The 22850-nt window shown below is 45.4% G+C and overlaps 1 protein-coding gene across 1 annotated transcript in view; it reads right to left on the reverse strand.

The window, feature by feature from the left end:
• Window positions 1-22850, reverse strand: part of LOC135575139 (oxysterol-binding protein-related protein 3-like) — a 379659-nt gene that overhangs the window by 22285 nt on the left and 334524 nt on the right. Inside the window, exons 13-18 of the mRNA XM_065027453.1 lie at window positions 22148-22285; window positions 20122-20212; window positions 19802-19926; window positions 16990-17109; window positions 13145-13282; window positions 12972-13035 (exon numbers count right to left, since the gene is read on the reverse strand). Of these exons, the coding sequence (XP_064883525.1) occupies window positions 12972-13035; window positions 13145-13282; window positions 16990-17109; window positions 19802-19926; window positions 20122-20212; window positions 22148-22285 (676 nt within the window). The remainder of the gene's footprint in view (window positions 1-12971; window positions 13036-13144; window positions 13283-16989; window positions 17110-19801; window positions 19927-20121; window positions 20213-22147; window positions 22286-22850) is intronic.

A 22850-nucleotide genomic window follows, 5' to 3' on the forward strand; every position in this document is an offset into this window, starting at 1 on the left:
GGTTGGTTAGGGCCTCCAGCTTTAGACTAATAGCTGGTATGGTTGGTTAGGGACTCCAGCTTTAGACTAATAGCTGGTATGGTTGGTTAGGGACTCCAGCTTTAGACTAATAGCTGGTATGGTTGGTTAGGGCCTCCAGCTTTAGACTAATAGCTGGTATGGTTGGTTAGGGCCTCCAGCTTTGGACTAATAGCTGGTATGGTTGGTTAGGATTTCAGCTTTAGACTAATAGCTGGTATGGTTGGTTAGGGACTCCAGCTTTAGACTAATAGCTGGTATGGTTGGTTAGGGCCTCCAGCTTTAGACTAATAGCTGGTATGGTTGGTTAGGGACTCCAGCTTTAGACTAATAGCTGGTATGGTTGGTTAGGGACTCCAGCTTTAGACTAATAGCTGGTATGGTTGGTTAGGGACTCCAGCTTTAGACCAATAGCTGGTATGGTTGGTTAGGGACTCCAGCTTTAGACTAATAGCTGGTATGGTTGGTTAGGGACTCCAGCTTTAGACTAATAGCTGGTATGGTTGGTTAGGGCCTCCAGCTTTAGACTAATAGCTGGTATGGTTGGTTAGGGCCTCCAGCTTTAGACTAATAGCTGGTATGGTTGGTTAGGGACTCCAGCTTTAGACTAATAGCTGGTATGGTTGGTTAGGGACTCCAGCTTTAGACTAATAGCTGGTATGGTTGGTTAGGGACTCCAGCTTTAGACTAATAGCTGGTATGGTTGGTTAGAGCCTCCAGCTTTAGACTAACAGCTGGTATGGTTGGTTAGGGACTCCAGCTTTAGACTAATAGCTGGTATGGTTGGTTAGGGACTCCAGCTTTAGACTAATAGCTGGTATGGTTGGTTAGAGCCTCCAGCTTTAGACTAGCTGTAATAGCTGGTATGGTTGGTTAGAGCCTCCAGCTTTAGACTAGCTGTAATAGCTGGTATGGTTGGTTAGAGCCTCCAGCTTTAGACTAATAGCTGGTATGGTTGGTTAGGGCCTCCAGCTTTAGACTAATAGCTGGTATGGTTGGTTAGGGACTCCAGCTTTAGACTAATAGCTGGTATGGTTGGTTAGGGCCTCCAGCTTTAGACTAATAGCTGGTATGGTTGGTTAGGGACTCCAGCTTTAGACTAATAGCTGGTATGGTTGGTTAGGGACTCCAGCTTTAGACTAATAGCTGGTATGGTTGGTTAGAGCCTCCAGCTTTAGACTAATAGCTGGTATGGTTGGTTAGGGCCTCCAGCTTTAGACTAATAGCTGGTATGGTTGGTTAGGGACTCCAGCTTTAGACTAATAGCTGGTATGGTTGGTTAGGGACTCCAGCTTTAGACATAGCTGGTATGGTTGGTTAGGGACTCCAGCTTTAGACTAATAGCTGGTATGGTTGGTTAGGGACTCCAGCTTTAGACTAATAGCTGGTATGGTTGGTTAGGGCCTCCAGCTTTAGACTAATAGCTGGTATGGTTGGTTAGGGCCTCCAGCTTTGGACTAATAGCTGGTATGGTTGGTTAGGGATTTCAGCTTTAGACTAATAGCTGGTATGGTTGGTTAGGGACTCCAGCTTTAGACTAATAGCTGGTATGGTTGGTTAGGGACTCCAGCTTTAGACTAATAGCTGGTATGGTTGGTTAGGGACCTCCAGCTTTAGACTAATAGCTGGTATGGTTGGTTAGGGACTCCAGCTTTAGACTAATAGCTGGTATGGTTGGTTAGGGACTCCAGCTTTAGACTAATAGCTGGTATGGTTGGTTAGGGACTCCAGCTTTAGACTAATAGCTGGTATGGTTGGTTAGAGCCTCAGCTTTAGACTAATAGCTGGTATGGTTGGTTAGGGCCTCCAGCTTTAGACTAATAGCTGGTATGGTTGGTTAGGGCCTCCAGCTTTAGACTAATAGCTGGTATGGTTGGTTAGGGCCTCCAGCTTTAGACTAATAGCTGGTATGGTTGGTTAGGGACTCCAGCTTTAGACTAATAGCTGGTATGGTTGGTTAGGGCCTCCAGCTTTAGACTAATAGCTGGTATGGTTGGTTAGGGACTCCAGCTTTAGACTAATAGCTGGTATGGTTGGTTAGGGACTCCAGCTTTAGACTAATAGCTGGTATGGTTGGTTAGGGCCTCCAGCTTTGGACTAATAGCTGGTATGGTTGGTTAGGGATTTCAGCTTTAGACTAATAGCTGGTATGGTTGGTTAGGGACTCCAGCTTTAGACTAATAGCTGGTATGGTTGGTTAGGGCCTCCAGCTTTAGACTAATAGCTGGTATGGTTGGTTAGGGACTCCAGCTTTAGACTAATAGCTGGTATGGTTGGTTAGGGACTCCAGCTTTAGACTAATAGCTGGTATGGTTGGTTAGGGACTCCAGCTTTAGACCAATAGCTGGTATGGTTGGTTAGGGACTCCAGCTTTAGACTAATAGCTGGTATGGTTGGTTAGGGACTCCAGCTTTAGACTAATAGCTGGTATGGTTGGTTAGGGCCTCCAGCTTTAGACTAATAGCTGGTATGGTTGGTTAGGGCCTCCAGCTTTAGACTAATAGCTGGTATGGTTGGTTAGGGACTCCAGCTTTAGACTAATAGCTGGTATGGTTGGTTAGGGACTCCAGCTTTAGACTAATAGCTGGTATGGTTGGTTAGGGACTCCAGCTTTAGACTAATAGCTGGTATGGTTGGTTAGAGCCTCCAGCTTTAGACTAACAGCTGGTATGGTTGGTTAGGGACTCCAGCTTTAGACTAATAGCTGGTATGGTTGGTTAGGGACTCCAGCTTTAGACTAATAGCTGGTATGGTTGGTTAGAGCCTCCAGCTTTAGACTAGCTGTAATAGCTGGTATGGTTGGTTAGAGCCTCCAGCTTTAGACTAGCTGTAATAGCTGGTATGGTTGGTTAGAGCCTCCAGCTTTAGACTAATAGCTGGTATGGTTGGTTAGGGCCTCCAGCTTTAGACTAATAGCTGGTATGGTTGGTTAGGGACTCCAGCTTTAGACTAATAGCTGGTATGGTTGGTTAGGGCCTCCAGCTTTAGACTAATAGCTGGTATGGTTGGTTAGGGACTCCAGCTTTAGACTAATAGCTGGTATGGTTGGTTAGGGACTCCAGCTTTAGACTAATAGCTGGTATGGTTGGTTAGAGCCTCCAGCTTTAGACTAATAGCTGGTATGGTTGGTTAGGGCCTCCAGCTTTAGACTAATAGCTGGTATGGTTGGTTAGGGCCTCCAGCTTTAGACTAATAGCTGGTATGGTTGGTTAGGGCCTCCAGCTTTAGACATAGCTGGTATGGTTGGTTAGGGACTCCAGCTTTAGACTAATAGCTGGTATGGTTGGTTAGGGACTCCAGCTTTAGACTAATAGCTGGTATGGTTGGTTAGGGCCTCCAGCTTTAGACTAATAGCTGGTATGGTTGGTTAGGGCCTCCAGCTTTGGACTAATAGCTGGTATGGTTGGTTAGGGATTTCAGCTTTAGACTAATAGCTGGTATGGTTGGTTAGGGACTCCAGCTTTAGACTAATAGCTGGTATGGTTGGTTAGGGACTCCAGCTTTAGACTAATAGCTGGTATGGTTGGTTAGGGCCTCCAGCTTTAGACTAATAGCTGGTATGGTTGGTTAGGGACTCCAGCTTTAGACTAATAGCTGGTATGGTTGGTTAGGGACTCCAGCTTTAGACTAATAGCTGGTATGGTTGGTTAGGGCCTCCAGCTTTAGACTAATAGCTGGTATGGTTGGTTAGGGCCTCCAGCTTTAGACTAATAGCTGGTATGGTTGGTTAGGGACTCCAGCTTTAGACTAATAGCTGGTATGGTTGGTTAGGGACTCCAGCTTTAGACTAATAGCTGGTATGGTTGGTTAGGGCCTCCAGCTTTAGACTAATAGCTGGTATGGTTGGTTAGGGCCTCCAGCTTTGGACTAATAGCTGGTATGGTTGGTTAGGGATTTCAGCTTTAGACTAATAGCTGGTATGGTTGGTTAGGGACTCCAGCTTTAGACTAATAGCTGGTATGGTTGGTTAGGGCCTCCAGCTTTAGACTAATAGCTGGTATGGTTGGTTAGGGACTCCAGCTTTAGACTAATAGCTGGTATGGTTGGTTAGGGACTCCAGCTTTAGACTAATAGCTGGTATGGTTGGTTAGGGACTCCAGCTTTAGACCAATAGCTGGTATGGTTGGTTAGGGACTCCAGCTTTAGACTAATAGCTGGTATGGTTGGTTAGGGACTCCAGCTTTAGACTAATAGCTGGTATGGTTGGTTAGGGCCTCCAGCTTTAGACTAATAGCTGGTATGGTTGGTTAGGGCCTCCAGCTTTAGACTAATAGCTGGTATGGTTGGTTAGGGACTCCAGCTTTAGACTAATAGCTGGTATGGTTGGTTAGGGACTCCAGCTTTAGACTAATAGCTGGTATGGTTGGTTAGGGACTCCAGCTTTAGACTAATAGCTGGTATGGTTGGTTAGAGCCTCCAGCTTTAGACTAACAGCTGGTATGGTTGGTTAGGGACTCCAGCTTTAGACTAATAGCTGGTATGGTTGGTTAGGGACTCCAGCTTTAGACTAATAGCTGGTATGGTTGGTTAGAGCCTCCAGCTTTAGACTAGCTGTAATAGCTGGTATGGTTGGTTAGAGCCTCCAGCTTTAGACTAGCTGTAATAGCTGGTATGGTTGGTTAGAGCCTCCAGCTTTAGACTAATAGCTGGTATGGTTGGTTAGGGCCTCCAGCTTTAGACTAATAGCTGGTATGGTTGGTTAGGGACTCCAGCTTTAGACTAATAGCTGGTATGGTTGGTTAGGGCCTCCAGCTTTAGACTAATAGCTGGTATGGTTGGTTAGGGACTCCAGCTTTAGACTAATAGCTGGTATGGTTGGTTAGGGACTCCAGCTTTAGACTAATAGCTGGTATGGTTGGTTAGAGCCTCCAGCTTTAGACTAATAGCTGGTATGGTTGGTTAGGGCCTCCAGCTTTAGACTAATAGCTGGTATGGTTGGTTAGGGACTCCAGCTTTAGACTAATAGCTGGTATGGTTGGTTAGGGACTCCAGCTTTAGACATAGCTGGTATGGTTGGTTAGGGACTCCAGCTTTAGACTAATAGCTGGTATGGTTGGTTAGGGACTCCAGCTTTAGACTAATAGCTGGTATGGTTGGTTAGGGCCTCCAGCTTTAGACTAATAGCTGGTATGGTTGGTTAGGGCCTCCAGCTTTGGACTAATAGCTGGTATGGTTGGTTAGGGACTTTCAGCTTTAGACTAATAGCTGGTATGGTTGGTTAGGGACTCCAGCTTTAGACTAATAGCTGGTATGGTTGGTTAGGGACTCCAGCTTTAGACTAATAGCTGGTATGGTTGGTTAGGGACTCCAGCTTTAGACTAATAGCTGGTATGGTTGGTTAGGGACTCCAGCTTTAGACTAATAGCTGGTATGGTTGGTTAGGGACTCCAGCTTTAGACTAACAGCTGGTATGGTTGGTTAGGGACTCCAGCTTTAGACTAATAGCTGGTATGGTTGGTTAGGGACTCCAGCTTTAGACTAATAGCTGGTATGGTTGGTTAGAGCCTCCAGCTTTAGACTAATAGCTGGTATGGTTGGTTAGAGCCTCCAGCTTTAGACTAATAGCTGGTATGGTTGGTTAGGCCTCAGCTTTAGACTGGTATGGTTGGTTAGGCCTCCAGCTTTAGACTAATAGCTGGTATGGTTGGTTAGGGCCTCCAGCTTTAGACTAATAGCTGGTATGGTTGGTTAGGGACTCCAGCTTTAGACTAATAGCTGGTATGGTTGGTTAGGGACTCCAGCTTTAGACTAATAGCTGGTATGGTTGGTTAGGGACTCCAGCTTTAGACTAATAGCTGGTATGGTTGGTTAGGGACTCCAGCTTTAGACTAATAGCTGGTATGGTTGGTTAGGGACTCCAGCTTTAGACTAATAGCTGGTATGGTTGGTTAGGGACCTCCAGCTTTAGACTAATAGCTGGTATGGTTGGTTAGGGACTCCAGCTTTAGACTAATAGCTGGTATGGTTGGTTAGGGACTCCAGCTTTAGACTAATAGCTGGTATGGTTGGTTAGGGCCTCCAGCTTTAGACTAATAGCTGGTATGGTTGGTTAGGGACTCCAGGACCAATAGCTGGTATGGTTGGTTAGGGACCAGCTTTAGACTAATAGCTGGTATGGTTGGTTAGGGACTCCAGCTTTAGACTAATAGCTGGTATGGTTGGTTAGGGACTCCAGCTTTAGACTAATAGCTGGTATGGTTGGTTAGGGACTCCAGCTTTAGACTAATAGCTGGTATGGTTGGTTAGGGACTCCAGCTTTAGACTAATAGCTGGTATGGTTGGTTAGGGACTCCAGCTTTAGACTAATAGCTGGTATGGTTGGTTAGGGCCTCCAGCTTTAGACTAATAGCTGGTATGGTTGGTTAGGGACTCCAGCTTTAGACTAATAGCTGGTATGGTTGGTTAGGGACTCCAGCTTTAGACTAATAGCTGGTATGGTTGGTTAGGGACTCCAGCTTTAGACTAATGGTAGCTGCTTTAGACTAATGCTGTATGGTTGGAGAGCCTCCAGCTTTAGACTAACAGCTGGTATGGTTGGTTAGGGACTCCAGCTTTAGACTAATAGCTGGTATGGTTGGTTAGGGACTCCAGCTTTAGACTAATAGCTGGTATGGTTGGTTAGAGCCTCCAGCTTTAGACTAGCTGTAATAGCTGGTATGGTTGGTTAGAGCCTCCAGCTTTAGACTAGCTGTAATAGCTGGTATGGTTGGTTAGAGCCTCCAGCTTTAGACTAATAGCTGGTATGGTTGGTTAGGGCCTCCAGCTTTAGACTAATAGCTGGTATGGTTGGTTAGGGACTCCAGCTTTAGACTAATAGCTGGTATGGTTGGTTAGGGCCTCCAGCTTTAGACTAATAGCTGGTATGGTTGGTTAGGGACTCCAGCTTTAGACTAATAGCTGGTATGGTTGGTTAGGGACTCCAGCTTTAGACTAATAGCTGGTATGGTTGGTTAGAGCCTCCAGCTTTAGACTAATAGCTGGTATGGTTGGTTAGGGCCTCCAGCTTTAGACTAATAGCTGGTATGGTTGGTTAGGGACTCCAGCTTTAGACTAATAGCTGGTATGGTTGGTTAGGGACTCAGCTTTAGACATAGCTGGTATGGTTGGTTAGGGACTCCAGCTTTAGACTAATAGCTGGTATGGTTGGTTAGGGACTCCAGCTTTAGACTAATAGCTGGTATGGTTGGTTAGGGCCTCCAGCTTTAGACTAATAGCTGGTATGGTTGGTTAGGGCCTCCAGCTTTGGACTAATAGCTGGTATGGTTGGTTAGGGATTTCAGCTTTAGACTAATAGCTGGTATGGTTGGTTAGGGACTCCAGCTTTAGACTAATAGCTGGTATGGTTGGTTAGGGACTCCAGCTTTAGACTAATAGCTGGTATGGTTGGTTAGGGACTCCAGCTTTAGACTAATAGCTGGTATGGTTGGTTAGGGACTCCAGCTTTAGACTAATAGCTGGTATGGTTGGTTAGAGCCTCCAGCTTTAGACTAACAGCTGGTATGGTTGGTTAGGGACTCCAGCTTTAGACTAATAGCTGGTATGGTTGGTTAGGGACTCCAGCTTTAGACTAATAGCTGGTATGGTTGGTTAGAGCCTCCAGCTTTAGACTAGCTGTAATAGCTGGTATGGTTGGTTAGAGCCTCCAGCTTTAGACTAGCTGTAATAGCTGGTATGGTTGGTTAGAGCCTCCAGCTTTAGACTAATAGCTGGTATGGTTGGTTAGGGCCTCCAGCTTTAGACTAATAGCTGGTATGGTTGGTTAGGGACTCCAGCTTTAGACTAATAGCTGGTATGGTTGGTTAGGGCCTCCAGCTTTAGACTAATAGCTGGTATGGTTGGTTAGGGACTCCAGCTTTAGACTAATAGCTGGTATGGTTGGTTAGGGACTCCAGCTTTAGACTAATAGCTGGTATGGTTGGTTAGAGCCTCCAGCTTTAGACTAATAGCTGGTATGGTTGGTTAGGGCCTCCAGCTTTAGACTAATAGCTGGTATGGTTGGTTAGGGCCTCCAGCTTTAGACTAATAGCTGGTATGGTTGGTTAGGGCCTCCAGCTTTAGACATAGCTGGTATGGTTGGTTAGGGACTCCAGCTTTAGACTAATAGCTGGTATGGTTGGTTAGGGACTCCAGCTTTAGACTAATAGCTGGTATGGTTGGTTAGGGCCTCCAGCTTTAGACTAATAGCTGGTATGGTTGGTTAGGGCCTCCAGCTTTGGACTAATAGCTGGTATGGTTGGTTAGGGATTTCAGCTTTAGACTAATAGCTGGTATGGTTGGTTAGGGACTCCAGCTTTAAACTAATAGCTGGTATGGTTGGTTAGGGACTCCAGCTTTAGACTAATAGCTGGTATGGTTGGTTAGGGCCTCCAGCTTTAGACTAATAGCTGGTATGGTTGGTTAGGGACTCCAGCTTTAGACTAATAGCTGGTATGGTTGGTTAGGGACTCCAGCTTTAGACTAATAGCTGGTATGGTTGGTTAGGGCCTCCAGCTTTAGACTAATAGCTGGTATGGTTGGTTAGGGACTCCAGCTTTAGACTAATAGCTGGTATGGTTGGTTAGGGACTCCAGCTTTAGACTAATAGCTGGTATGGTTGGTTAGGGCCTCCAGCTTTAGACTAATAGCTGGTATGGTTGGTTAGGGCCTCCAGCTTTGGACTAATAGCTGGTATGGTTGGTTAGGATTTCAGCTTTAGACTAATAGCTGGTATGGTTGGTTAGGGACTCCAGCTTTAGACTAATAGCTGGTATGGTTGGTTAGGGCCTCCAGCTTTAGACTAATAGCTGGTATGGTTGGTTAGGGACTCCAGCTTTAGACTAATAGCTGGTATGGTTGGTTAGGGACTCCAGCTTTAGACTAATAGCTGGTATGGTTGGTTAGGGACTCCAGCTTTAGACCAATAGCTGGTATGGTTGGTTAGGGACTCCAGCTTTAGACTAATAGCTGGTATGGTTGGTTAGGGACTCCAGCTTTAGACTAATAGCTGGTATGGTTGGTTAGGGCCTCCAGCTTTAGACTAATAGCTGGTATGGTTGGTTAGGGCCTCCAGCTTTAGACTAATAGCTGGTATGGTTGGTTAGGGACTCCAGCTTTAGACTAATAGCTGGTATGGTTGGTTAGGGACTCCAGCTTTAGACTAATAGCTGGTATGGTTGGTTAGGGACTCCAGCTTTAGACTAATAGCTGGTATGGTTGGTTAGAGCCTCCAGCTTTAGACTAACAGCTGGTATGGTTGGTTAGGGACTCCAGCTTTAGACTAATAGCTGGTATGGTTGGTTAGGGACTCCAGCTTTAGACTAATAGCTGGTATGGTTGGTTAGAGCCTCCAGCTTTAGACTAGCTGTAATAGCTGGTATGGTTGGTTAGAGCCTCCAGCTTTAGACTAGCTGTAATAGCTGGTATGGTTGGTTAGAGCCTCCAGCTTTAGACTAATAGCTGGTATGGTTGGTTAGGGCCTCCAGCTTTAGACTAATAGCTGGTATGGTTGGTTAGGGACTCCAGCTTTAGACTAATAGCTGGTATGGTTGGTTAGGGCCTCCAGCTTTAGACTAATAGCTGGTATGGTTGGTTAGGGACTCCAGCTTTAGACTAATAGCTGGTATGGTTGGTTAGGGACTCCAGCTTTAGACTAATAGCTGGTATGGTTGGTTAGAGCCTCCAGCTTTAGACTAATAGCTGGTATGGTTGGTTAGGGCCTCCAGCTTTAGACTAATAGCTGGTATGGTTGGTTAGGGACTCCAGCTTTAGACTAATAGCTGGTATGGTTGGTTAGGGACTCCAGCTTTAGACATAGCTGGTATGGTTGGTTAGGGACTCCAGCTTTAGACTAATAGCTGGTATGGTTGGTTAGGGACTCCAGCTTTAGACTAATAGCTGGTATGGTTGGTTAGGCCTCCAGCTTTAGACTAATAGCTGGTATGGTTGGTTAGGGCCTCCAGCTTTGGACTAATAGCTGGTATGGTTGGTTAGGGATTTCAGCTTTAGACTAATAGCTGGTATGGTTGGTTAGGGACTCCAGCTTTAGACTAATAGCTGGTATGGTTGGTTAGGGACTCCAGCTTTAGACTAATAGCTGGTATGGTTGGTTAGGGCCTCCAGCTTTAGACTAATAGCTGGTATGGTTGGTTAGGGACTCCAGCTTTAGACTAATAGCTGGTATGGTTGGTTAGGGACTCCAGCTTTAGACTAATAGCTGGTATGGTTGGTTAGGGACTCCAGCTTTAGACCAATAGCTGGTATGGTTGGTTAGGGACTCCAGCTTTAGACTAATAGCTGGTATGGTTGGTTAGGGACTCCAGCTTTAGACTAATAGCTGGTATGGTTGGTTAGGGCCTCCAGCTTTAGACTAATAGCTGGTATGGTTGGTTAGGGCCTCCAGCTTTAGACTAATAGCTGGTATGGTTGGTTAGGGACTCCAGCTTTAGACTAATAGCTGGTATGGTTGGTTAGGGACTCCAGCTTTAGACTAATAGCTGGTATGGTTGGTTAGGGACTCCAGCTTTAGACTAATAGCTGGTATGGTTGGTTAGGGACTCCAGCTTTAGACTAATAGCTGGTATGGTTGGTTAGGGACTCCAGCTTTAGACTAATAGCTGGTATGGTTGGTTAGAGCCTCCAGCTTTAGACTAGCTGTAATAGCTGGTATGGTTGGTTAGAGCCTCCAGCTTTAGACTAGCTGTAATAGCTGGTATGGTTGGTTAGAGCCTCCAGCTTTAGACTAATAGCTGGTATGGTTGGTTAGGGCCTCCAGCTTTAGACTAATAGCTGGTATGGTTGGTTAGAGCCTCCAGCTTTAGACTAATAGCTGGTATGGTTGGTTGGGGCCTCCAGCTTTAGACTAATAGCTGGTATGGTTGGTTAGAGCCTCCAGCTTTAGACTAATAGCTGGTATGGTTGGTTAGGGCCTCCAGATTTAGACTAATAGCTGGTATGGTTGGTTAGGGCCTCCAGCTTTAGACTAATAGCTGGTATGGTTGGTTAGAGCCTCCAGCTTTAGACTAATAGCTGGTATGGTTGGTTAGGGCCTCCAGCTTTAGACTAATAGCTGGTATGGTTGGTTAGGGCCTCCAGCTTTAGACTAATAGCTGGTATGGTTGGTTAGAGCCTCCAGCTTTAGACTAATAGCTAGTATGGTTGGTTAGAGCCTCCAGCTTTAGACTAATAGCTGGTATGGTTGGTTAGGGCCTCCAGATTTAGACTAATAGCTAGTATGGTTGGTTAGGGCCTCCAGCTTTAGACTAATAGCTGGTATGGTTGGTTAGAGCCTCCAGCTTTAGACTAATAGCTGGTATGGTTGGTTAGGGCCTCCAGATTTAGACTAATAGCTGGTATGGTTGGTTAGGGACTCCAGCTTTAGACTAATAGCTGGTATGGTTGGTTAGAGCCTCCAGCTTTAGACTAGCTGTAATAGCTGGTATGGTTGGTTAGAGCCTCCAGCTTTAGACTAATAGCTGGTATGGTTGGTTAGGGCCTCCAGCTTTAGACTAGCTGTAATAGCTGGTATGGTTGGTTAGAGCCTCCAGCTTTAGACTAATAGCTGGTATGGTTGGTTAGGGCCTCCAGCTTTAGACTAATAGCTGGTATGGTTGGTTAGAGCCTCCAGCTTTAGACTAATAGCTGGTATGGTTGGTTAGAGCCTCCAGCTTTAGACTAGCTGTAATAGCTGGTATGGTTGGTTAGAGCCTCCAGCTTTAGACTAATAGCTGGTATGGTTGGTTAGAGCCTCCAGCTTTAGACTAGCTGTAATAGCTGGTATGGTTGGTTAGAGCCTCCAGCTTTAGACTAATAGCTGGTATGGTTGGTTAGGGACTCCAGCTTTAGACTAATAGCTGGTATGGTTGGTTAGAGCCTCCAGCTTTAGACTAATAGCTGGTATGGTTGGTTAGAGCCTCCGGCTTTAGACTAGCTGTAATAGCTGGTATGGTTGGTTAGGGCCTCCAGCTTTAGACTAATAGCTGGTATGGTTGGTTAGAGCCTCCAGCTTTAGACTAGCTGTAATAGCTGGTATGGTTGGTTAGAGCCTCCAGCTTTAGACTAATAGCTGGTATGGTTGGTTAGGGACTCCAGCTTTAGACTAATAGCTGGTATGGTTGGTTAGAGCCTCCAGCTTTAGACTAATAGCCGGTATGGTTGGTTAGAGCCTCCGGCTTTAGACTAGCTGTAATAGCTGGTATGGTTGGTTAGGGCCTCCAGCTTTAGACTAATAGCTGGTATGGTTGGTTAGAGCCTCCAGCTTTAGACTAGCTGTAATAGCTGGTATGGTTGGTTAGGGACTCCAGCTTTAGACTAATAGCTGGTATGGTTGGTTAGGGCCTCCAGCTTTAGACTAATAGCTGGTATGGTTGGTTAGAGCCTCCAGCTTTAGACTAGCTGTAATAGCTGGTATGGTTGGTTAGGGACTCCAGCTTTAGACTAATAGCTGGTATGGTTGGTTAGAGCCTCCAGCTTTAGACTAATAGCTGGTATGGTTGGTTAGAGCCTCCAGCTTTAGACTAACAGCTGGTATGGTTGGTTAGGGACTCCAGCTTTAGACTAATAGCTGGTATGGTTGGTTAGGGACTCCAGCTTTAGACTAGCTGTAATAGCTGGTATGGTTAAGACCAGTGATCCGCGTGGTCAGGAAAATCTCTTGCCCCTAGTTATAAACCCAGTGTCTGTGTCAGGTGAAAGGGTGTGTATCAGGTGAAAGGGTGAGTATTAGGTAAAAGGGTGTGTATCAGGTGAAAGGGTGAGTATCAGGTGAAAGGGTGAGTATCAGGTGAAAGGGTGAGTATCAGGTTAAAGGGTGAGTATCAGGTGAAAGGGTGAGTATCAGGTGAAAGGGTGAGTATCAGGTGAAAGGGTGAGTATCAGGTGAAAGGGTGAGTAATCAGGTGAAAGGGTGAGTATCAGGTTAAAGGGTGAATATCAGGTGAAAGGGTAATAGTTTGTAGAGGACCATGGTGTTGACTTACCTTGCCAGAATATGTAGTTTTTAGAGTCAGCGTGGCATGCTGATATAGGTGGGTGATGGCTGACCTGAGAACAGAGATAAAGAATGGCAGGCTTGTACTTGATGGATCAAACCCGATGAATTCTTCAGATACTTCCAGGTCATATTTAGGACATGTGGGTCTGTGTACAGTACCTGTTCTGCTACAAATCGGAGGCCCTTGTCGGGGCGGTCACACTCATAGGTCTCCCCCAGGACCGGGTTGAAGGGCTTCCCTCCCGCTCGGTGGTAGCTGGACGCGTACCCCGACACTGCAAACGTGGCTATGTACACCTACAGACAGTTAACAGCACCGGTCAGGTCATTACTCCTCTGTTCAAGTATCAGTCATCAGCACATTCCATCATCAGTAACACTTGAGCAGGATAACAGACAGACAGACAGACAGACAGGCACGCACGCACGCACGCACGCACACACACACACACACACACACACACACACACACACACACGGACAGTAGTTAGTGAGTCAAAACACAGATCAACCCAAGAATGACATTATGACAGTTTTCATGGATGACAGAAAGTGCAAAGTGGAACCATAGAGTTGGATAGAGGACTTGGCCCAAAGCCTGTTTCAGCCCTCAATGGCGCTGTCTGTGCTATCTCCATTCTCCAAAGATGACCCGAGCCGGAGATGAGCCCTCTGGTACATCTCTATGAGATAAGAGGTTGTCTCACCATAATTACCCCTGGGGGTCCGCAGGAGAACTGTTTGTAGTGAGTTTGTGTCCAATGGACCATTCAATAACCCTTCATTCTAACATCTGATCATTGCTGGTGAAATTCCCATTCGATTTCCCACAGATATAGATATCATTGGGCTCCCGAGTGGCGCAGCATCTCAGTGCTAGTGGTGTCACTACAGACCCTGGTTCAATTCCAGGCTTTATTACAACCAGTGTCGTCCGGGTTAGGGTTTGGTCATTGTAAATGAGAATTTGTTCTTAACTGACTTTTCTAGTTAAATGAATAAAACGTAAATAATTTCATCTCCATTTGAGTAGAATGGGCCTGATGACCTCAGTAATGTGAAACTGAATGGGAGAGGCTGTGTCCCAATGGAACTCTATTTAGTACACTACTTTTAATCAGGGCCCATAGAGAATAGGGTGTCATTTGAGAGGAAGCCAGAATGAGTGGATGCTGTCTGGATCTGGATGTCCCCTCTGATAGGCCACACTGGGCCAGGGGAAAAAGCACTCATCATCATCATCATCATAATCACCATCTCCTCCACTCCACAAAGACCCTGATGGGACAGCTGGCTTCATCTGCCTGCTGCCTCTCCTCTTCAACACAGATTAGAGCTGTCTTCAGCTGCCTGCTGCCTCTCCTCTTCAACACAGATTAGAGCTGTCTTCAGCTGCCTCTCCTCTTCAACACAGATTACAGCTGTCTTCAGCTGCCTCTCCTCTTCAACACAGATTACAGCTGTCTTCAGCTGCATCTCCTCTTCAACACAGATTACAGCTGTCTTCAGCTGCCTCTCCTCTTCAACACAGATTACAGCTGTCTTCAGCTGCCTCTCCTCTTCAACACAGATTAGAGCTGTCTTCAGCTGCCTCTCCTCTTCAACACAGATTAGAGCTGTCTTCATCTGCCTCTCCTCTTCAACACAGATTACAGCTGTCTTCAGCTGCCTCTCCTCTTCAACACAGATTACAGCTGTCTTCAGCTGCATCTCCTCTTCAACACAGATTAGAGCTGTCTTCAGCTGCCTCTCCTCTTCAACACAGATTAGAGCTGTCTTCAGCTGCCTCTCCTCTTCAACACAGATTAGAGCTGTCTTCAGCTGCCTCTCCTCTTCAACACAGATTACAGCTGTCTTCAGCTGCCTCTCATCTTCAACACAGATTACAGCTGTCTTCAGCTGCCTCTCATCTTCAACACAGATTACAGCGGTCTTCATCTGCCTACTACTGTTTATTTTCAACACAGATTAGAGCTGTCTTCAGCTGCCTGCTACCTCTCCTTTTTAACACAGATTATAGTTGCAAACTTCCCAGGTTTTTCAGAAATCTTCAAGAACTGTGTGATGTCATCTACCATGTGAGTATATGTACTGAGCTGTACCAAGGAGGTGCATCCCTGAAGAGCCCCAGGGCTCCATCCTAGGTCCTTATCATTCAGCCTCTACATCAACAACCTTTCTTCTATGTGAAAGGGAGTGGACACCCACATGTATGCTGATGATACTGTCCTTTACACCTGTGGTAATCTCTGAAACCCGAGAACTAAAACCATGCGTAATTGCGTCAGTTGTGTTAAATCAGTGTTTCCCAAACTAAGTCCTGGGGACACCAAGAAGCGTACATTTAGCCATTACCCTTGCACTATAGAGCTGATTCAAATAATCAAAGCTTGATGATGAGTTGGTTGTTTGAATCCGCTGTGTAGTGCCTGGGGAAAAAAACTAAATGTGCACACAGGGGGGGGCAAGGAGGACTGGGTTTGGGAGCAGGTTGTAATTAAACTAACACAAGTACTGTACCTCTGTCTGTAACTAATGCCTAGCTATTGATTAATGTAGCATTACTGTACCTCTGTCTGTAACTAATGCTTAGCTATTGATTAATGTAGCATTACTGTACCTCTGTCTGTAACTAATGGTTAGCTATTGATTAATGTAGCATTACTGTACCTCTGTCTGTAACTAATGGTTAGCTATTGATTAATGTAACATTACTGTACCTCTGTCTGTAACTAATGATTAGCTATTGATTAATGTAGCATTACTGTACCTCTGTCTGTAACTAATGCCTAGCTATTGATTGATGTAGCATTACTGTACCTCTGTCTGTAACTAATGCCTAGCTATTGATTGATGTAGCATTACTGTACCTCTGTCTGTAACTAATGCCTAGCTATTGATTGATGTAGCATTACTGTACCTCTGTCTGTAACTAATGCCTAGCTATTGATTGATGTAGCATTACTGTACCTCTGTCTGTAACTAATGCCTAGCTATTGATTGATGTAGCATTACTGTACCTCTGTCTGTAACTAATGCCTAGCTATTGATTGATGTTTGGCTCTGCCTGCTGATAATGCAGTGAGAGGAGGAAGAGAACACACAATCATAGCGATGATCCATGAGGTGAACTAGAGAAAGGGCTGAGGTGTCAATAAATACAGCCTGCATCCCAAATAGCACCCTATTCCCAAGTGCACTACTTTTGACCAGAGCCTTAATGGGTATAGGGAGCCATTTGGAACGCAGCCTGTATTTACTGACACCTCTGCCCTTTCTCTAGTTCACCTCATGTATCATCGCTATGACGCCCACCTCTCTGACAAACTGACAAACTCCACTCAACTTCTATTGGTCGGGGAGTCTGGAATCTGTGGGTCTAGTTCTGGTCCTTCACACTGAGCTACTGCAGCCGGTAACACACATTCATCATTTCAAATGGAACAAACGCTCTGCAGGAAATATATTCCACACAGATTTATTACCGCAGTGAGGTCCCATGTCTTCAAAGGCTTTCATCAAATGTCTCTCGCTTTAGAGAAACTGGTCAGTGAATACAATGTGCCATCAAATCAGCGAAGTGCTGATCCTAAATCCTCAATCCATTTTAGTAGTCATATACAATTGCTGATAAACAATTATATGCACAAAAGCAGAAAACCAAACAGATCATTTGTACCAAGTAATTTAAAACGGAGCGAGCCGAGGCACACTACTGGCTACAGCCGAAGTGTCCAATCAGGATCTAGCCAGTGGGAATGAAATGTCATTTCTCCTCAAATGTCCAGAGGACATTACAGCACTACCGCGAAGAGTGTGTATTATTCACCATTTGTGCAGAAGGGGTCTTGTGTGCTCAGATGTGTGAATCTGTTCGGTGTGTGTATGTGTGTGGGTCCCATTGTGAAAGTGGTACTATGTCAGTGTGTGTGTATTTAGAGCATATTCTCTCTCCATACCCTCAAAGGAGTCCAGCGTGTGTGTGTGTGTGTGTGTCCTCTCACCATGCGTTCAAAGGGGTCCTGTGTGTTAGCAGCTCTGTCCAGCAGCTCGCTGTACTCCAGCTCCTCACACAGTCTCTGCAGGGTGTTGAGGGGCTCGTTCAGCTGAACAGGCATAGCCACCTGAATAATCATAAGAACACATTTACACAGCAATCACAAAGACACATTGGTCACCTTCATAAGAAAACAAATGTAGTAATTATGTAATAATGTCACGTAAACCAAATAGAATAATGTAAGTAAAATAATAAGACATTTAGTAATGTTTAGAGCTCTACGTAGGCAGAGACAAATCACAAACACAACAAAAAACCAACACAGTAGACAGAAATAAACCAACACAGTAGACAGAAATAAACCAACACAGTAGACAGAAATAAACCAACACAATAGACAGAAATAAACCAACACAGTAGAGAGAAATAAACCAACACAGGAGACAGAAATAAACCAACACAGGAGACAGAAATAAACCAACACAGTAGAGAGAAATAAACCAACACAGGAGACAGAAATAAACCAACACAGTAGAGGGAAATAAACCAACACAGTAGACAGAAATAAACCAACACAGTAGACAGAAATAAACCAACACAGTAGACAGAAATAAACCAACACAGTTGAGAGAAATAAACCAACACAATAGAGAGAAATAAACCAACACAGGAGACAGAAATAAACCAACACAGTTGACAGAAATAAACCAACACAGTAGAGAGAAATAAACCAACACAGGAGACAGAAATAAACCAACACAGTTGACAGAAATAAACCAACACAGGAGACAGAAATAAACCAACACAATAGACATAAATAAACCAACACAGTAGAGAGAAATAAACCAACACAATAGACAGAAATAAACCAACACAGGAGACAGAAATAAACCAACACAATAGACAGAAATAAACCAACACAATAGACAGAAATAAACCAACACAATAAACAGAAATAAACCAACACAATAGACAGAAATAAACCAACACAGTAGACAGAAATAAACCAACACAGTAGACAGAAATAAACCAACACAGGAGACAGAAATAAACCAACACAGGAGACAGAAATAAACCAACACAGTTGACAGAAATAAACCAACACAATAGACAGAAATAAACCAACACAGGAGACAGAAATAAACCAACATAATAGACAGAAATAAACCAACACAGGAGACAGAAATAAACCAACACAGGAGACAGAAATAAACCAACACAATAGACAGAAATAAACCAACACAGGAGACAGAAATAAACCAACACAATAGACAGAAATAAACCAACACAGGAGACAGAAATAAACCAACACAGTAGACAGAAATAAACCAACATAATAGACAGAAATAAACCAACACAGGAGACAGAAATAAACCAACACAGGAGACAGAAATAAACCAACACAGGAGACAGAAATAAACCAACACAGGAGACAGAAATAAACCAACACAGTAGACAGAAATAAACCAACACAATAGACAGAAATAAACCAACACAGGAGACAGAAATAAACCAACACAGTAGACAGAAATAAACCAACACAGGAGACAGAAATAAACCAACACAGGAGACAGAAATAAACCAACACAGGAGACAGAAATAAACCAACACAGGAGACAGAAATAAACCAACACAGGAGACAGAAATAAACCAACACAGTAGACAGAAATAAACCAACACAATAGACAGAAATAAACCAACACAATAGACAGAAATAAACCAACACAATAGACAGATATAAACCAACACAGGAGACAGAAATAAACCAACACAATAGACAGAAATAAACCAACACAGGAGACAGAAATAAACCAACACAATAGACAGATATAAACCAACACAGGAGACAGAAATAAACCAACACAAAAGACAGAAATAAACCAACACAATAGACAGAAATAAACCAACACAATAGACAGAAATAAACCAACACAATAGACAGATATAAACCAACACAGGAGACAGAAATAAACCAACACAATAGACAGAAATAAACCAACACAGTAGACAGAAATAAACCAACACAATAGACAGAAATAAACCAACACAATAAACAGAAATAAACCAACACAGGAGACAGAAATAAACCAACACAGTAGACAGAAATAAACCAACACAATAGACAGATATAAACCAACACAGGAGACAGAAATAAACCAACACAATAGACAGATATAAACCAACACAGGAGACAGAAATAAACCAACACAGGAGACAGAAATAAACCAACACAGTAGACAGAAATAAACCAACACAGGAGACAGAAATAAACCAACACAGGAGACAGAAATAAACCAACACAGTAGACAGAAATAAACCAACACAATAGACAGAAATAAACCAACACAGGAGACAGAAATAAACCAACACAGGAGACAGAAATAAACCAACACAGGAGACAGAAATAAACCAACACAGGAGACAGAAATAAACCAACACAGTAGACAGAAATAAACCAACACAATAGACAGAAATAAACCAACACAATAGACAGAAATAAACCAACACAATAGACAGATATAAACCAACACAGGAGACAGAAATAAACCAACAGAGGAGACAGAAATAAACCAACACAATAGACAGAAATAAACCAACACAATAGACAGATATAAACCAACACAGGAGACAGAAATAAACCAACACAGTTGACAGAAATAAACCAACACAATAGACAGAAATAAACCAACAGAGGAGACAGAAATAAACCAACACAATAGACAGAAATAAACCAACACAGGAGACAGAAATAAACCAACACAGGAGACAGAAATAAACCAACACAGTTGACAATAAAGCTATAAGTCCATGGATACCTTGGAGAGGTCTTTTCCTATGTTGTTCTTAAGGATGTTCCATAGACTGATGTTACTGGTGTTAGGGCTGGCCGACGGGAGGCACGACCTGCGTCTTCTCAGAAGGGCCCCGTTCTCTTCACAGCCTGGAGGGTGGAGGGTTATGATCAGGATATTAGTGGTCATAACTACTGTATGTCAATACGTAACCAGGAAAACAAGTCCCAAATTGCACCCTATTGTACTAGTGTTGAACAGAGCTATGAGCCCCGGTCAACAGGAGTGCATTATACTGGGAATAGGGCGCCACTTGAAACACACAAGGTAAAGTGTCCCTTTACCCGAGTTAGGTCTCTCCGTCTCGTTGCTGAAGTTGTCCATGGAGATGTTGTCGCTGACGTTGTCACTGATGTATGAGTCATCATCAGAGGCCTGCAGGATAAATAATAAATCCCAGATTATCATTAGTGGTCAAATATACCTTTTTTACAGTGCCCACCTGAGAGATGTGACAACCAGGAAACAGGAAGCTGTCAGGTCCCTTTCAACATCCTGTCACAACATATGGGAACATCCTAAATGGTGCCCCATTCCCCATGGGTCCTGGTCAAAACGGTGCCCTAAATAGGGAATAGGATGCCATTTGGGATGCATTCAGTGGGTTTGAGAACGGAGGGGGAGGGAGACGGTCGGTCCCAGAGAAGACACTGACTAATGTACACCTCAGCTCCTCTCCTCTCTGCAGTAAGGGTATGTTATTTTTAGATGGGGGGTAATTAACTTTCACACAGGAACAGAAAACATACTGAACATGTCCTGTAACTCAGAGCTCTGACTGGAGGTGCCTCATTAAGTCTGAAGCCAGAAGTGGGTCCAGACAAAATATCCTCTCTTTCTCCTCCTCCCTCCTCCTCCCTCCTCTTTTTCATCCTCTCTCTCTCCTCCTCATCCCCCTCCCTCCTCTCTTTCTCCTCCTCCCTCTTCATCCCCCTCCCTCCTCTCTTTCCTCCTCTCTCTCCTCCTCCCTCCTCATCCCCCTCCCTTTCCTCCTCTCTCTCTCCTCCTCCCTCCTCATCCCCCCTCTTCTCTTTCCTCCTCTCTCTCTCCTCCTCCCTCCTCTTTTTCATCCTCTCTCTCTCCTCCTTATCCCCCTCCCTCCTCTCTTTCTCCTCCACCCTCTTCATCTCCCTCCCTCCTCTCTTTCCTCCTCTCTCTCTCCTCATCCCCCTCCCTCCTCTCTTTCCTCCTCTCTCTCTCCTCCTACCTCCTCATCCCCCTCCCTCCTCTCTTTCCTCCTCTCTCTCTCCTCCTCCCTCCTCATCCCCCTCCCCCTCTCTTTCCTCCTCTCTCTCTCCTCCTCCCTCCTCATCCCCCTCCCTCCTCTCTTTCCTCCTCTCTTTCATCCCCCTCCCTCCTCTCTTTCCTCCTCTCTCTCTCCTCCTCCCTCCTCATCCCCCTCCCTCCTCTCTTTCCTCCTCTCTCTCTTCTCCTCCCTCCTCTTTTTCATCATCTCTCTCTCCTCCTTATCCCCCTCCCTCCTCTCTTTCCTCCTCTCTTTCTCCTCCACCCTCTTCATCCCCCTCCCTCCTCTCTTTCCTCCTCTCTCTCTCCTCCTCCCTCCTCAACCCCCTCCTTCCTCTCTTTCCTCCTCTCTCTTTCCTCCTCCCTCCTCATCCCCCTCCCTCCTCTCTTTCCTCCTCTCTCTCTCCTCCTCCCTCCTCATCCCCCTCCCTCCTCTCTTTCCTCCTCTCTCTCTCCTCCTCCCTCCTCATCCCCCTCCCTCCTCTCTTTCCTCCTCTCTCTCCTCCTCCCTCCTCATCCCCCTCCCTCCTCTCTTTCCTCCTCTCTCTCACCTCTTCCCTCCTCATCCCCCTCTCTCCTCATCCCCCTCCCTCCTCTCTTTCCTCCTCTCTCTCTCCTCCTCCCTCTTCATCCCCCTCCTTCCTCTCTCTCCCTCATCCCCCTCCCTCCTCATCCCCTCCCTCCTCATTCCCCTCCCTCCTCATCCCCTCCCTCCTCTATCCTCATCCTCCCTCCTCCTCTATCCTCATCCTCCCTCCTCATCTTCCTCCCTCTCCTCCTCATCCTCTCTCCTCCTCCTCCCTCCTCATCCCCCTCCCTCCTCATCTTCCTCATCCCCCTCCCTCCTCATTCCCCTCCCTCCTCTATCCTCATCCTCCCTCTCCTCCTCATAGCCCCTCCCACCACGTAGCCTCCCCTTGCTCCTCTTCCTCCTTCTCCTCCCCTACCTCCCTCCCTCCCTCCCTCCCTGTCCTCCTATCCCTCCACCCCTCCTTCCTCCTCTCCTCCTCCAGTATTGACTGGTTTCAACAGCAGAGAGAGAGAGCAGCCCAGTCAGACACTGACCTCGTTTTCTGAGGAGCTGGCAGACAGTAGAACCTCCTGAGCATCGAAGAACTCTGATAGAGACTCTGTGATGGATGCTCTGCTCTCATTGGACGCCTGGTGAACTAGGGGGTGGGATCCATCGGTGGAGTCTTGCTTCTAATAAGAGGAGAACATAATGTCAGTTAGGTTTAGGCTTAGATTAATTCAGTTAGGTTTAGGCTCAGATTATTTCAGCTAGGTTTAGGCTTAGATTAATTTGAACTCATTCTCCTGTTACTGTCTGAAACAATAAACCATGATTAAACATGTACATTTCCAAAGAAGTGTGTGAATTGAACACACTGTGTGAATTGAACACACATACAGGTTGTGTCTCAAATGTACCTTATTCCTGTTATAGGGCAGTACTGTTGACCAGGGCCCAGAGGGGGACCCAGACAGTACTGTTGACCAGGGCCCAGACAGTACTGTTGACCAGGGCCCAGAGGGGGACCCAGACAGTACTGTTGACCAGGACCCAGACAGTACTGTTGACCAGGGCCCAGAGGGGGACCCAGACAGTACTGTTGACCAGGACCCAGAGGGGGACCCAGACAGTACTGTTGACCAGAGCCCAGAGGGGGACCCAGACAGTACTGTTGACCAGGGCCCAGAGGGGGACCCAGACAGTACTGTTGACCAGGGCCCAGAGGGGGACCCAGACAGTACTGTTGACCAGGGC

Source organism: Oncorhynchus nerka, linkage group LG14 (genome assembly GCF_034236695.1).
Source record: "Oncorhynchus nerka isolate Pitt River linkage group LG14, Oner_Uvic_2.0, whole genome shotgun sequence".
NCBI lineage: Eukaryota > Metazoa > Chordata > Actinopteri > Salmoniformes > Salmonidae > Oncorhynchus > Oncorhynchus nerka.